At 38.6% G+C, this 13,836-nt stretch overlaps 1 protein-coding gene across 1 annotated transcript in view; it reads left to right on the top strand.

The window, feature by feature from the left end:
* Positions 1 to 13,836, top strand: part of MDN1 (midasin AAA ATPase 1) — a 161,247-nt gene that overhangs the window by 63,492 nt on the left and 83,919 nt on the right. The window contains 10 exon segments of the mRNA XM_021693677.2: positions 745 to 879; positions 958 to 1,096; positions 1,716 to 1,815; positions 1,817 to 1,855; positions 2,227 to 2,357; positions 4,117 to 4,261; positions 6,316 to 6,445; positions 11,001 to 11,219; positions 11,933 to 12,130; positions 13,628 to 13,836. Coding sequence (XP_021549352.2) covers positions 745 to 879; positions 958 to 1,096; positions 1,716 to 1,815; positions 1,817 to 1,855; positions 2,227 to 2,357; positions 4,117 to 4,261; positions 6,316 to 6,445; positions 11,001 to 11,219; positions 11,933 to 12,130; positions 13,628 to 13,836 — 1,445 coding nt within the window.

Here is a 13,836-nt window from a genome sequence, read left to right on the forward strand (position 1 = left end):
AGATGGAGGAACATGTTCTTTTAAAAAACTTAAAACACTCTTTAATCAAGGTATACCATATAGTAAAGTGAATGTAGTGCTTTATTTTGTCATGTATAAGCTAGATACAGTTTTTTTACATATGTGTGTACCATGTAAATCATCACCTAGGCCAAAGTATAGAATATTTTCCAGTACCTCAAAAGATTCCTTCATGGTTCCTGCCAGTCTTAACCTCCCCTGGAGGTAACCACTGCTCTGACCTCTATCACCACTGATTTTTGCCTGTGCTTGAGCTTCAGCTAGTATCATGCAGTGTGTACTCTTTGGGTTTGACTTCTTTTCACCCAACCTAATGTGAGGTTCGGCCATGCTGTTATGTGTATTAGGAATTCATTCTTTTTTGTATTATTGTTCTGTAACCCATTGTATGGAGATACTATAATATGTTTATTCATTCTCTTGTTGGTGGACATTTGGATTATTTTCACTTTCTAGCTATTATGAATAGAACTGCTCTGAACATTCCTATATATGTCTTTTGGTGCATACATGTTCATTTGTGTTTGGGTCTACCTGGAAGTCCTGTTGCTGGGCACAGGGCAGGCATGTGGTTAGTTGCAGTAGGTTCTCCCAATTTTCCAAAGTAGTTCTTTAGATACCCTCTCCACCAGCACCTAGTAAGAGTTGCTGTTGCTCCATATTCTCAATATCCCTTGGTATTATAACTTGACACTTAATGATTTTTTTTTTTTTTTTTTTAAGGATTTATGTTTCTCGCAGGCCGAGTCAGGAAGCAGGAGGAGATTGATGTGATTCAAGAGGTCCTTGAAAAACATTTCAAGAAAAAATTGTGTCCTCAATTCCTCTTCTCCAAGGAAAATGTCCTAAAATTACTGAGTGAGTAGGTCAAAATATCCAGAGGAAATGAATTGAGCTGTACTATTAGAAGCTAAATCTTTATTCTACATTTTATAGGTAAATTGTCCACTCAGGTATCCACATTGGAGTCTATGTTCAGCCACATTGTGTGGACTGAGGGCATGCGGAGACTGGCGATGCTGGTGGGAAGGGCACTGGAATTTGGTGAACCAGTGCTGCTGGTTGGAGACACTGGGTAAAGTCCTATGCTTCTGTGACAGTAACTCATTATGATGATTCAGTTCAGTTCCATAGGAGTACTTGAGTTATCTGTGAAGGATTATCGGGAATGCAATCTTTGTTGTTTTTTTTTTTTTTTCCTTTTCTCCCTTCCGCTTTTTCTTTTTTTTTTTTAAGGATCATGCAAGAGACCTATTACTGTTTGCTTTCCTCTTCAGGTGATAGAAAAGAATGAATTCTTGCATTATTATCACTGGAGTTGTTTTTTTCTTTGTAATTCTTTTAAATACTGCCATTCATTCTATAGATCTGTAGAGAACAGCAAATGAGCTCCTGTCTCTTGAAAGTCTGTAAGGATTAGATTTCTTTCCCATCCCTTGGTGGTTGTTGGTAGAAATAGAAAAGGATGGAATTCAGGCAGTGTGTGCTTTTTTGGATAAGGAACACCGTAGGGTGCTGGTGTTTGGGGGAAGGGTGTCCTAAGCTCAGGGTGCAGAGGCCCTGTGTTGGCCAGCAGTATCTGCTGCTGCAGTGAGGCTCTCAACAGAGCAATCCTCTTGTGCTGACAGGAGTGTTTGTGCTTTTATATTTGGAATTTATGGTCCTTATTAATCTGGTATGTATCCCTTTAACAGGTGTGGGAAAACTACGATCTGTCAGGTGTTTGCAGGCTTGGCAAATCAGAAACTATACTCTGTCAACTGCCATTTACACATGGAGACATCGGACTTCCTGGGGGGGGCTGCGACCGGTGAGACAGAAGCCAAAGGACAAGGTTTGTTCAGTAGCGAATAATGTGTTCATCGTTCATTTAAAGAATTGCAGTTGGCACTTGTGCTCTCTCTCTCACTATCTGTCTCTCTCTCTCAAATAAATAAAATCTAAAAAAAAAAAAAAAAAAAAAAAGAATTGCAGTTGGATTTGTGCGTGAGTCAGCTGTGGAATTTATTCATGGTGAGGTTTTGATCCCAGGTTTGATATATATCTTTAGATTTTCACTTGTCCACAAGGAACTTTCATTAGCATACTGTTGTGCAGGCTTTATTCCGAATGACCACTTACTCCAGCAGACACCAGCTAGCTACATGTGTATTGTCTTGTGGAGCCACTGCTCATTAATTTCACACCTTCTTTTCCAAATTGTAGGAAGAAATTGATACATCAAGACTTTTTGAGTGGCATGATGGTCCTCTTGTTCTGGCCATGAAAGAAGATGGCTTTTTTCTCTTGGATGAGATCTCATTGGCTGATGACTCTGTCCTGGAAAGACTCAATAGGTATATGTGTAAGAGGTTTGCCCTGTGTGTGATGTTTTCACTGGTCTGGTTATTTTTTAATTAAGCAATTAAAAAAATTTTTTAAATTTTTAATTAAAAGTTCCCATGTAGTTAACATGTACCATTATATTAGTTTCAGGTGTACAATATAGTGATGCTACAATTACATAGTGCTCACCATGATATGGCTACTCTTAATCCCATTCACCTATTTCACCCATCCCCCCACCTGCCTCCCCTCTGGTAACCACCAGTTTTTTTCCCCTATGGTTAAGAGTCTGTTTCTTGGTTGTTCTCTTTTTTTTTCTTTGTTCGTTTGTTTTGTTTCTTAAATTCCACATATGAGTGAAATCATATGGTATTTTTCTTTGACTTAGCATTTCACTTAGCATTCTGCTCTGTAGCTCTATCCATATTATTGCAAATGGCAAGATTTCATTCCTTTTTATGGCTAAATAATATTCCATAGAATATGGAATACTGGTCTGGTTTTCATAGATATTAATTCTTCTGCACAGTAACGTTCTTCATAGGTGCATAGTAAATGTTTGAAAATGATAATGAGTTACTGTTTTTGTTTTTTTTTTGTTGTTGTTCGTTTTGCTTTAGCACTCAGAGTAGTTTAAGAGGGCTAGTTTCTGTTTCGCTATCAATAATCAGAAAGATGGGACTGTGGAATGGCGTGAGGCTAAAGCAAATGAACGGAAGTTAAAACTCTTTTTTAAGGCACTTTATGTGACCATTATCTAAATTCTTCAAAGAACTAGAATCAGAATTCTAGATGTTATATTGGCTGTATGACCTCAAAATCTCAGACTAATGTGAATTTTGATGTATACCTATTTTTCTTTTTTGAAGTTTAATTTACATACCATAAAATGTATCCATTTTATTTTATTTTTTAAAAGATTTTATTTATTTATATCACAGAGAGAGACACAGAGAGAGAGAGAACACAAGCAGGAGGAGTGGGAGAGGGAGAAGTAGGCTTCTGGCCGAGTAGGGAGCCAGAAGCGGGGCTCGATCCCAGGACCCTGGGATCATGGCCTGAGCCAGACGCTTAACGACTGAGCCACCCAGGCACCCCAAAATGTATCCATTTTAAATGTATAATTCAACAAGTTTTAGTAAATTTCCTGAGTTTTGCACCATAATCCTGTTTTACATTCCCACCATACCAGTCGGATCCCTTCTGCCCCTTTACAGTATATTTCTGATGCCACCTCCTGCTCCAGGCCACTACCAAATTACTCTCTGTTAAAAAAAAAAAAAAAATTGTAATTGTCTTTTCAGCACATTGCATATAAATTGGCATTGTTTTGAGGGTCATCCAGGTTGTAGCCTATGTTAGTAGTTTGTTCCTTTTTATTCCTAAGAGCATTTCATTGTATAGATATACCATATTTTTTATCCATTCACCACTTGATGGTATTTGGGTTTGTTTGGGTTATTTCTACTTTTATGAATAATGCTGCCATGAGTATTTGCATATAAGACACTCATTTTTAAAACAAATGCCTTAATGGGGCATAAGTGGATAAAGGGATTTTTTTTTCTTTTGTTCAGAAATATTGTTCCATTACACAGGAATTGGGATAATGAATCATTTTAAAATATGTGCTAGGAAAGTGTTAACTAAAGTAAAAGATCAGCAGAGGATATAACTTTTTTCCTTTTGAAAAGAAGTTGAAGACCACAAAATAGAAAGGATACATAAGCCTTTTCTAATCTTATATTCTCCAATTTTTCTGTCTTTTAGTGTCCTTGAGGTGGAAAAGTCCCTGGTATTAGCTGAAAAAGGCAGTGTAGAGGACAAGGATAATGAGGTAGAGTTGTTGACTGCTGGGAAAAAATTCCGTATCTTAGCAACCATGAACCCTGGGGGCGACTTCGGAAAAAAAGAGGTAAAATTGTGTTCCTGAAGCATAATTTTTTTCCAGTTTTTGACCTCAGCTCACTGGCAGCTATAAATATAATATGTAAAAATGCATTTGGAATTTTATATTGGGTAAAAATTAACCTAGAAAGATATTTTAGAATTATTACAAAGTTGAGAAATTCTGACATAATCATTTCCTTGTTTTAATATCTCACTGTGTGTGCCTGAAATTTCATTGTTTCAGTCACTTTGCCCAGCTCTTTACATATGTTACCATAACAAATTCTCACAAGAACTCTGTGTGAAAGTTATTTTCCTACTTTCATGGATGAGAAAGTTGAAACTGAAATTTAATCTTTTTTTTTTTTTTAAGATTTTATTTATTTATTTGAGACAGAGAGAATGAGAGACAGAGAGCATGAGAGGGAGGAGGGTCAGAGGGAGAAGCAGACTCCCTGCCGAGCAGGGAGCCCGATGCGGGACTCGATCCCGGGACTCCAGGACCATGACCTGAGCCGAAGGCAGTCGCTTAACCAACTGAGCCACCCAGGCGCCCTGAAATTTAATCTTAAACTCTGTTTCTGGAGTCTCCTCTCATAAACATGAGTGTGGCTCTGAGTGTTTTAAAGTGACAAAAATGTTGCAGCCAGGAACCTCTTCAGGTTTTGCAGGTGGAGCGTATCTGTTCTCTCCAGCGGTTATGTGGGTTACCCTCAGACTATTGGTAAAGGAAAAGGTGGAGAGCAGCCTTTTGTTCAGAAGGTGGTGTTAGGATCCAGCCAGGATCCAATACCCTGAACACACCTTGGCTTTCAGGCTTGTGAAGCCTCTCAGTGGAGAAGTCTGTGTTGTGTGTGGGATCCTGGTCTGTTAGGAAAATGGTGATGTGGTGATAGGTCAGGGACAATGAGAAGAAACAGGGGTTGTGAATGAAAGTAGTTAAAGTTCTTGGTAACTTGGTGGGTCCCTGAAATGTGAACATGATGCTTCAGGCCTGATTTTCCTCTGTAGCGTAATAAAAAAGATTATCACTGTGCTTCTTGAAATGTTCTGAAGAGAAGAAAGAAAAAAATAAGAAGAAACACATCACAGCTTCAAACATAATATGACAAGTGGTTCTTTGGCAAGTGAGAATAGCTTAGAAAGATCTGATTTCAAGGTTGTGTGTGTTAAGGTTAGTTTAAGTTAGGATAGTTCAAGTTTTTCTTAGAAAAAGATTGCCAACTTTTACCTAAGGGAAGGTTCTTTTTTGTTTTTGCCTCCCTAGCAGGCAGAGTGAGGGTAAGATGCCAAAGACCAATGGCACTGCTTGTCTAGGACAGCAGCAAGGAACACTCACACATTCACTGGGTCTTGACTAAGCTGCTCCTGAGTATAGGCATTGCTGCTAGTCCTGCTGCAGTAGGCCAGGCAGATGGATGGAGTTTATCAAGTAAAAGGAAAGCAATAATAAGCTAATAGTTACGTGCATATGTGGCATTGTATATGCTTGTTAATAGGAGTTAATTGACATAGGAGAAGGGTAAGAAGGGTAGGAGGAATCCATTTTCAGGGCAAAGGCCATCAAAGACTGGAAGGACAAACAATTCTTTGTTATACCTAGGTAAAATTGGAACCTCCTTAATAATTTCACTATCCCCCTTTGAGCCACATAAAAGATGTTTTCTCTTTCTACTTCAGACAGCTCTCCCCTGTGGGACAACAGCTTTTATTTTTTTGAAAGCACTAGTTATGTAACTGAAGGTAAAGGAAGGGCCTTTGCTTAGGGGAAGTGTTCAGGTTTGGGGGTCTCCCACTGGGGCTGGACTTCAACTTGCACCACCTATTCTATGACACCTTGAAGTTCTGCACTCTGTCTATAAAGAAAGTGATGGGAATGCTGTCTTGGAGGTTGTGGTGGAGATGAATGAGATGACCTGTGGAAGGAGTCAGGATAAAGTAGGTCTTCAATTGTAGTAGAGGTAATAAAAGAAGCATCTGGTATTCGTTAGACTCATCAGCTAATACTCTTTCAAAGGATTTGTTTTCTAGTTTTCCTCATAAGTATTACATTCAAATTGAAATTTTTGTTTCTTATAGCTGTCTCCTGCCTTAAGAAACCGGTTTACAGAAATATGGTGCCCACAAAGCACAAATCGTGAAGATTTAATTCAGATTATCAGCCATAATCTTCGTCCAGGATTGTCTCTGGGCAGAATAGATCATAAAGGTGAGAGCTTTCAGGTGGTAAACGTAATTCCCAAACTTCTGAAGCTAATGGAAATTAGAAATCATGTCTTAGAAAATAAGAATAGGTCTAAGATTTCATTTAATTAAAATCAGAAATAATACCAAAATACTTTTAAAATCTATGTTAAAGGGTTTTTTTATTATTTATTTATTTAAAAGATTTGTTTTTGAGAGAGAGAATGCAAGTGCAGTGGGGGTGGGGGCAGAGGGAGAGAGAAAATCCTGAAGTGGACTCCCTGCTGAGTGTGGAGCCTGACAGAGGGCTCGATCCCATGACCCTGAGATCATGACCTGGGCCAAAATCAATAGTCCCATGCTCAACTGACTGAGCCACCCAGGCATCCCTGTCATCAACTAATTTATTAAAAATGTTCTGGGTGGCTCTTCCTCCCCCACCGCCACTTGCTTTCTTAGAAAAAAATAAAAAATTTTTCTTTTCATTATAAAAGTTTTCAAACAGGGCGCCTGGGTGGCTCAGTCGTTAAGCGTCTGCCTTCGGCTCAGGTCATGATCCCAGGGTCCTGGGATCGAGTCCCGCATCGGGCTCCTTGCTCGGCAGGAAGCCTGCTTCTCCCTCTCCCACTCCCCCTGCTTGTGTTCCTGCTCTCGCTGTCTCTCTCTCTGTCAAATAAATAAATAAAAATCTTTAAAAAAAAAAAAAAAGTTTTCAAACATAAGGAAATAGAAGAATAGTATTAAAAAACTTCTGTATACCTAAAACCTAAATTTAGCAATTTTTAAGATATCTAGTAAGGGTCAAAACATTTGTTATATGGTTCTTGTATTGAGCTAGATTGCTTTGATGTATACATGGATGTTTTTTTATTGAGGTGTAATCAACATGTAATATCGTATTAGCTTGAGGTATATAACATGATTCAATATTTGTATCTATTGTGAAATGATCACAGTCTAGTTAGCATTCTTCATGATGTATATATATTTATCTTACAGGTTGAAGGGCTAAATTTAGAACCCAGCTCTGGTTTCAATTAATACATAGTTTTTTGGATCATTTTATCTCTCTCTTTCTCTCTTTTTTTTAAGTCTCTCTTAAATTAAAGAACGTATAAAAGGATATTTGCTTCTTTGAGTTCCAGACTCACCTGAAGGACTTGTAGAAATAAAGCTTGCTGGGCCTCCTACCTAGAGTTTTGGATTCAGTCCGTCTGAGGTGGGGCTTGAGAATTTGCCTTTCTAATAAGTTCTTAGGTGATGCCAATAATGTTGGTCCAAGGCCCATACTCAGAACTTGTTACTTACCATGGTTGTGTGCTATTTGTAGTGCTGCATTTAATGTGAGAATTCCAGTTAAAGAAAAAGACAAATTATTAAGCAGGCATGGTTTGTCTTTTGGCTCTGCTTTGGGGCCAAATTCCCCTTGGATGTAGCCTCTGTATCTCCTGTGGGCTCTGTACTCTTATCAGTGATTTGGATTGTAATAAGAATGGCAGAGGGGCGCCTGGGTGGCTCAGTTGGTTGGGCGTCTGCCTTCGGCTTGGGTCATGGTGCTGGGGTCCTGGCATCGAGCCCTGCATCAGGCTCTCTGCTCGGTGGGAGCCTGCTTCTCCCTCTCCTTCCCGCTTGTGCTCTCTCTCACTCTCTCTCTCAAATAAATAAATAAAATCTTAAAAAAAAAAAAAAAAAGAATGGTAGAGAATGCAGCTGCCATTACACTACCACATTGGCTCCATCACTAGTGGGCTTCATGCTTAATGGAGTGAACAGTTTCTCTACAGGGCAGTTGGCACTGCAGCCCCTAGGACTTCACTGAGCCTCACTGCTTGTCCTTAGGGAGCTTGTTTACTGTAAGCTTTGTAAAGCCTACATGGCAGCACCTTCTCTGGGGAAGCATTAGAGATCCTGAGGGAACAAGGAGAGTAAGGGAGAAGTGGCTCAATTTTTATCATCTAGAAATGGATCAGGTTGGCACAGCGTAAAAATGTTCTTAAAAACAGGGAACTAGATAAAGCTTTTATTTCCAAATTTTCTTTATAAAGATACGTAAGATGTAATGAATCTAATATTTCAACTAATTATGAATTCTAAATTGAATTCTGATCCTATTCAGAATACTTAAGATATATTCACTGTATTCTCTTAATATATAAACATCACTGAGTTCTTCTAACTTTCTCTAGGAATTTTTGTTCATAAATCTCAGTAGTAGTTTTATCTATATATCCCTAGTATGAACAAAACAGAAAAGATTCTATGAAATTGATGGGTTTTTTTGTTTTTTAAATAATGACCTCTGAAGGGCATGTGGGCTTTTTAAAATCTCCCACTCTGGGGTGCCTGGGTGGCTCAGTCGTTAAGCATCTACCTGTGGCTCAGGTCATGATCCCAGGGTCCAGGGATTGAGCCCCACGTTGGGCTCCCTGCTCAGCCGGAAGCCTGCTTCTCCCTCTCCCACTCCCCCTGCTTGTGTTCCCTCTCTCGTTCCATCTCTCTCTCTCTGTCAAATAAATAAAATCTTTTAAAAAATAAAATAAAATCTCCTCTTATGACCAATACTTCTGAAGACATTGTGTTTTTGTTAAAATAACATGTTAAGAGCTATTTCCTTGAGTTTTGTTTCTAAAAGTAGAAATAAGGAAATTCATAGTTCTCATTGGTTATGGCCAGATTTTTCTCCAGAAGGGTGGTCCCATTCACGGTGCTAACAGCAGCTTAGTAAATGTACCTGCTTGGCATAGTCCTTCCAACATGTAGAGGTTTTATTTTGTTTGTTTGTTTTTAAATAGAATGAAATCCATTGTTTTGTTCTTGTTACTTTAATGGGTAGTCTAAAATTTCATTTTCTTTAATTACTAGTGGTAAACATTCTGTATGATTTACTTTATAATAAATACCAATCATTTTATCTTTATTTTTTAAGTACTTCTCTACACCCTACATGGAGTTCAAACTCAAGATCCTGAGATCGAGAGTCACATGCTCTACTGACTTAGCCAGCCAGGCGCCCCAGTCATTTTACATATTAGTATGTATTATTACATTTATAACATGGATTCCTATTGTTACCTTTCAATATTTGTTATAAAAAATACATATGAACCCATCCACCTTACCTGATGATTTTCTGTCCAATAGTCAAGGTTTAATTATCCTCTAATAATGGATAAAGTTGTCTGTTAAGTCCTTGATTTCCTTCAAATTTATTCCATTCTGAAATATGGATCCAGATACTTATATTTAATATCTAGTTGCTGAAACAACATTTCTTTCCTCGTTGTGACTGGATTTTTTCCCCCTTCAGTTACCATTTTAAGTTCTTTTTATTTATTTTTTTATTTTATTTTTTTAAAGATTTTATTTATTTATTTGACAGAGAGAGAGACAGAGCAGGAACACAAGCAGGGGGAATGGGAGAGGGAGAAGCAGGCTTCCCGCTGAGCAGGGAGCCCGATGTGGGGCTCGATCCCAGAACCCTGGGATCATGACCTGAGCCGAAGGCAGACGCTTAACCGACTGAGCCACTCAGGCGCCCCTTAAGTTCTTTTTAAAGATTTGTGGGGTTTTTTTTGTAATTAGTATTTTTCTTCTAACTAGATAGTTTTCTACTAAGTGGTTTGCAGTATAGTTTTGAAGGCTCTTGTTGAATGGTCCACTTTATATTATAGCAATGCTGATTGCTCCCCATCATATTTTCTTTTTTAAAAAACATTCTTTGGTACTCATATGTCTTAGATAAATGTTTATTGTTGACTTCAGGAGTTACATAAAGTGCTTTATTAAACTTAATTGACATTGCTTCTAATCTACATTAAGTATTTTGTTTCCAAATATTTTACGATAATTAGACTAGTCCTTTAACTTAAATCATGAAACAAAATTCATGAATCCTCTAATTTGCTGAATTCTGATGGATGCATTGATTTAATAAAACAAAAAACCTGAACTAAATGCCACTGAAGCGGCGCCTGCGTGGCTCAGTTGGTTAAGCATCTGCCTTCAGTTCAGGTCGTGATCCCAGGGTCCTGGGATCGAGTCCCACATCTGTCTCCCTGCTCAGTGGGGAGTCTGCTTCACCCTTTCCCTCTGCCCTCCCCGCTGCTTGTGCTGTCTCTCCTTCTCTTCCTCTCTCCGTCTCTCAAATAAATAAAATCTTTTAAAAAATGCCACTGAAAATATGGCATCCCCATTCCAGTGAATCAGTATAAAATACAACAAAATTTATATATTTTCTAAAATCATTGTGTCTTCATAATTGTATCTGAACGTGAACCAAATGAATACTCTCTTTGAGCAGTTTTCAGGATTGCTTCTTAGGCTGTAATTCTCAAGGTGGTTTTTCTTTTTTGGTAGGTGTGGAATGCTATTCATGAACCTCTTGTTCATGTAATAAAAGCAATGGACCCCCTCTACCTAGAAAAAGCAGTAATGTACTTTCCTTTCACAAAAATTTGCATATAATCTTATGGAGCACAGACCTCTCTTAGGCCATCTCTGGGCCCCATGTTACAAAACCCTATTTGGAGTTTTTGATATAGCTACTTCTAAGCAACTGCCTTTGCCTCCTTGTGTCTTAGGGGCTGACATAGCTGAGGTGATGCTGGATTTCATTGATTGGCTGACCCACCAGGAATTTGGCCGAAGGTGTGTGGTCAGTATCAGAGATATCCTGTCCTGGGTTAACTTCATGAATACAATGGGGGAGGAAGCTGCTTTGAAAAGGCCAGAGACCATCTCCACTGTGACATCATTTGTCCATGCTGCATGCCTGGTGTACATAGATGGAATAGGTTCAGGTATGTTGTCTGTTAGCTGGTGTGGGGTCAAGGGGGTTAGGGTAGAGGGGAGTATGAAATGGAACAAGCCCAGACCTCTGACCTCTGACACAGATACTTTAAAAAAAAATGACTTACTCTAACATTTCTAAGACGCAGAATGGATTTTATTTTCTTTCTACTCTTTTTGAGAGGTGGTTGATATAAAAGAGAGGCTGCAACTTCTCATTGCTTATAGGCCAGGGACTTGGTAAACATGAAATGGTGATTATCAGTAAAAAGAAGATTGTTGGAAATGCCCTTGCTCCTGAAGGACTGGATAATTCTTAACATGAATGGTCATTTATAGTTAATGGCCTGAATCCTTTAGTTTGTTTTTAAGTTTACCATAATTTCATAAAATTCAGTGTTTAAGTTCTGTTTTATCAGCAGTGAGGATTAGAGATATAAACCAATATGATCAACAGTACCACATTAATTACTCCTACCTCCAGGCTGATTCATCATGGAGTGCATAGGTGCTTTATTGAATAAACTGCTTCTGATCTGTGGATTGTGGGGATGGGAGATCAAGACTTTGCCTTTGGACTATTTACAGTAGCAGTTGCATTTTGGGTGTAACTTCAGCAAGGGCCTCATTTCCTCTGGAAACCACCCAAGAGCTCCTGATGAGTAGTTGGGAAGCTTGCCGTCCGTGCTATTGTTTGATGGACTGATGATCCTCTGTCTTTTAGGGGTAACTTCCTCAGGGTTTGGTACGGCCCTCTTGGCTCGCAAAGAATGTCTGAAATTCCTAATCAAGAAACTTTCCAAGATAGTACGACTTACAGAATGTCAGAAAAATGAATTGAAGATTTATGACAGACTCAAGGCCAAAGAATTTACTGGAATAGATAAACTTTGGGGAATTCATCCATTTTTTATACCAAGGGGTAAGAATGATTTTAAATAAATGAAGATTCTCTTCTTGTAGATCATAGGTACTTGACTTTATTGTGACTTTTAGTGTATCACACTCATGATTATTTTTAAACTAGTTATCTGAATTAGAATCTGACTTGACATAACCAACTGTAATTTCATGAATAATTAAAAATATATAACTGACATATAAAAATAGGGGAAAGTATAGTCTTTAATCTATGAATAAATTATCTTGTAAAAATGCATTTATTTTTTATTTAGTGCTCAAAACAAGAGCTTTCCTATAGTGATAATTCAACCCATAATGTATCAACTATAGACCCTCATCACTGCTTACCAAAATAGTTTTGTGAACCCTTGTGGGCAGGAATTTCGTCACTCATCTTCCTGTCCCTGACACCTGAGATGTAATCTAGCAGTCATAGGCATTCAGAAAATGTCTGTTAATTGAGTGAATGGATGAATGAGTGAATGATTAAATGGGAAACTCGGGTGGGTTTCAGTTCTAATCCTTGCTCTCATTCTTACTAGGTTGCTTCTACCAAATATTTAAATGAGGTAGATTAACTATCTTAGAAGGCACTAGTAATTTTTCAGATTGTTGCTTCTCTAGGAGGGTCATCTGTTTCTTGTCCCTTCCTCCCTCCCTACATTAATAATTATTGAGTGTCTGAAATGCTTAGAGGAGCAGTGGCAGTTACTGGGGGTTCAGAGGTGAACAAAACCAGCCTAGGTTCCTGGCCTAATGGAATATCGCCCTTTTCTCTCTCCCTCTTCAATAGTACTCTTCATCCACGATGGTGCATCCATGATCTGATTTGTCTAAGTCATTATCATAATATCCAATACTCTCATGTAGGAGCTATATGTTAGTGACCTGGGACTGGGGTGGTCCTTGCTCTGCTTCCATAGCTGAGGTAATAGATGTTTTCCTAGCCCTCCAAACTGGTATAAGAAAAGTTTCTTCCAGGAAACACAGTGACACAAATGTTAAGCCCTATAAAAGTATTATTAGTCTGCAGTTCAGCTAGATTATGGGTTAAAGATGCATCCTGAATTGTCTTGGAGGCCTAAAAACCTTGGATGAAATTATTTATATGGATACACGTGGCCTACACACCTAGCTTCCCCTTGACTTTTAGGAAAATACTTATGTGTGAAGGTAAATTGTACAAGTACATGTAGTAATTCCAGGTGTAGGTTGTGAAAGGAAAAACATATGCTTGCAGTTAGACCTATGTAAGTAAGTATATGCATAGTTATAAGCGCTGGAGAGATCTGAGTAGTAGGCACAGTTGAAGAACGTATGCTGCTGGCTATTCCTTTAAAGGATTTTATAACCTAAAAGTGGGGAAATGTTGAAATAGGGCTGAGCATTTTCATTACAGATGGTGCTTCACTGACTGAAAGTCTACTTGTTAGAGTCTTTAAATCTTGGCGTTGACATGGATATGTGATTTGGTTGATGTCCAGCTTATATGTGGCTTTTCTTTTCTCCACTTAAGGACCTGTCCTTCACAGGAATAATATTGCTGACTATGCACTCAGTGCAGGCACCACAGCTATGAATGCCCAGAGGCTCTTAAGAGCTACAAAACTGAACAAACCCATTCTCCTGGAGGGCTCCCCTGGTGTGGGCAAGACAAGTTTGGTGGGAGCATTAGCAAAGGCTTCAGGCAACATCCTTGTTCGAATCAACTTGTCAGAGCAGACG

The sequence above is a fragment of the Neomonachus schauinslandi genome, chromosome 8, assembly GCF_002201575.2.
Source record: "Neomonachus schauinslandi chromosome 8, ASM220157v2, whole genome shotgun sequence".
Taxonomy (NCBI): domain Eukaryota; kingdom Metazoa; phylum Chordata; class Mammalia; order Carnivora; family Phocidae; genus Neomonachus; species Neomonachus schauinslandi.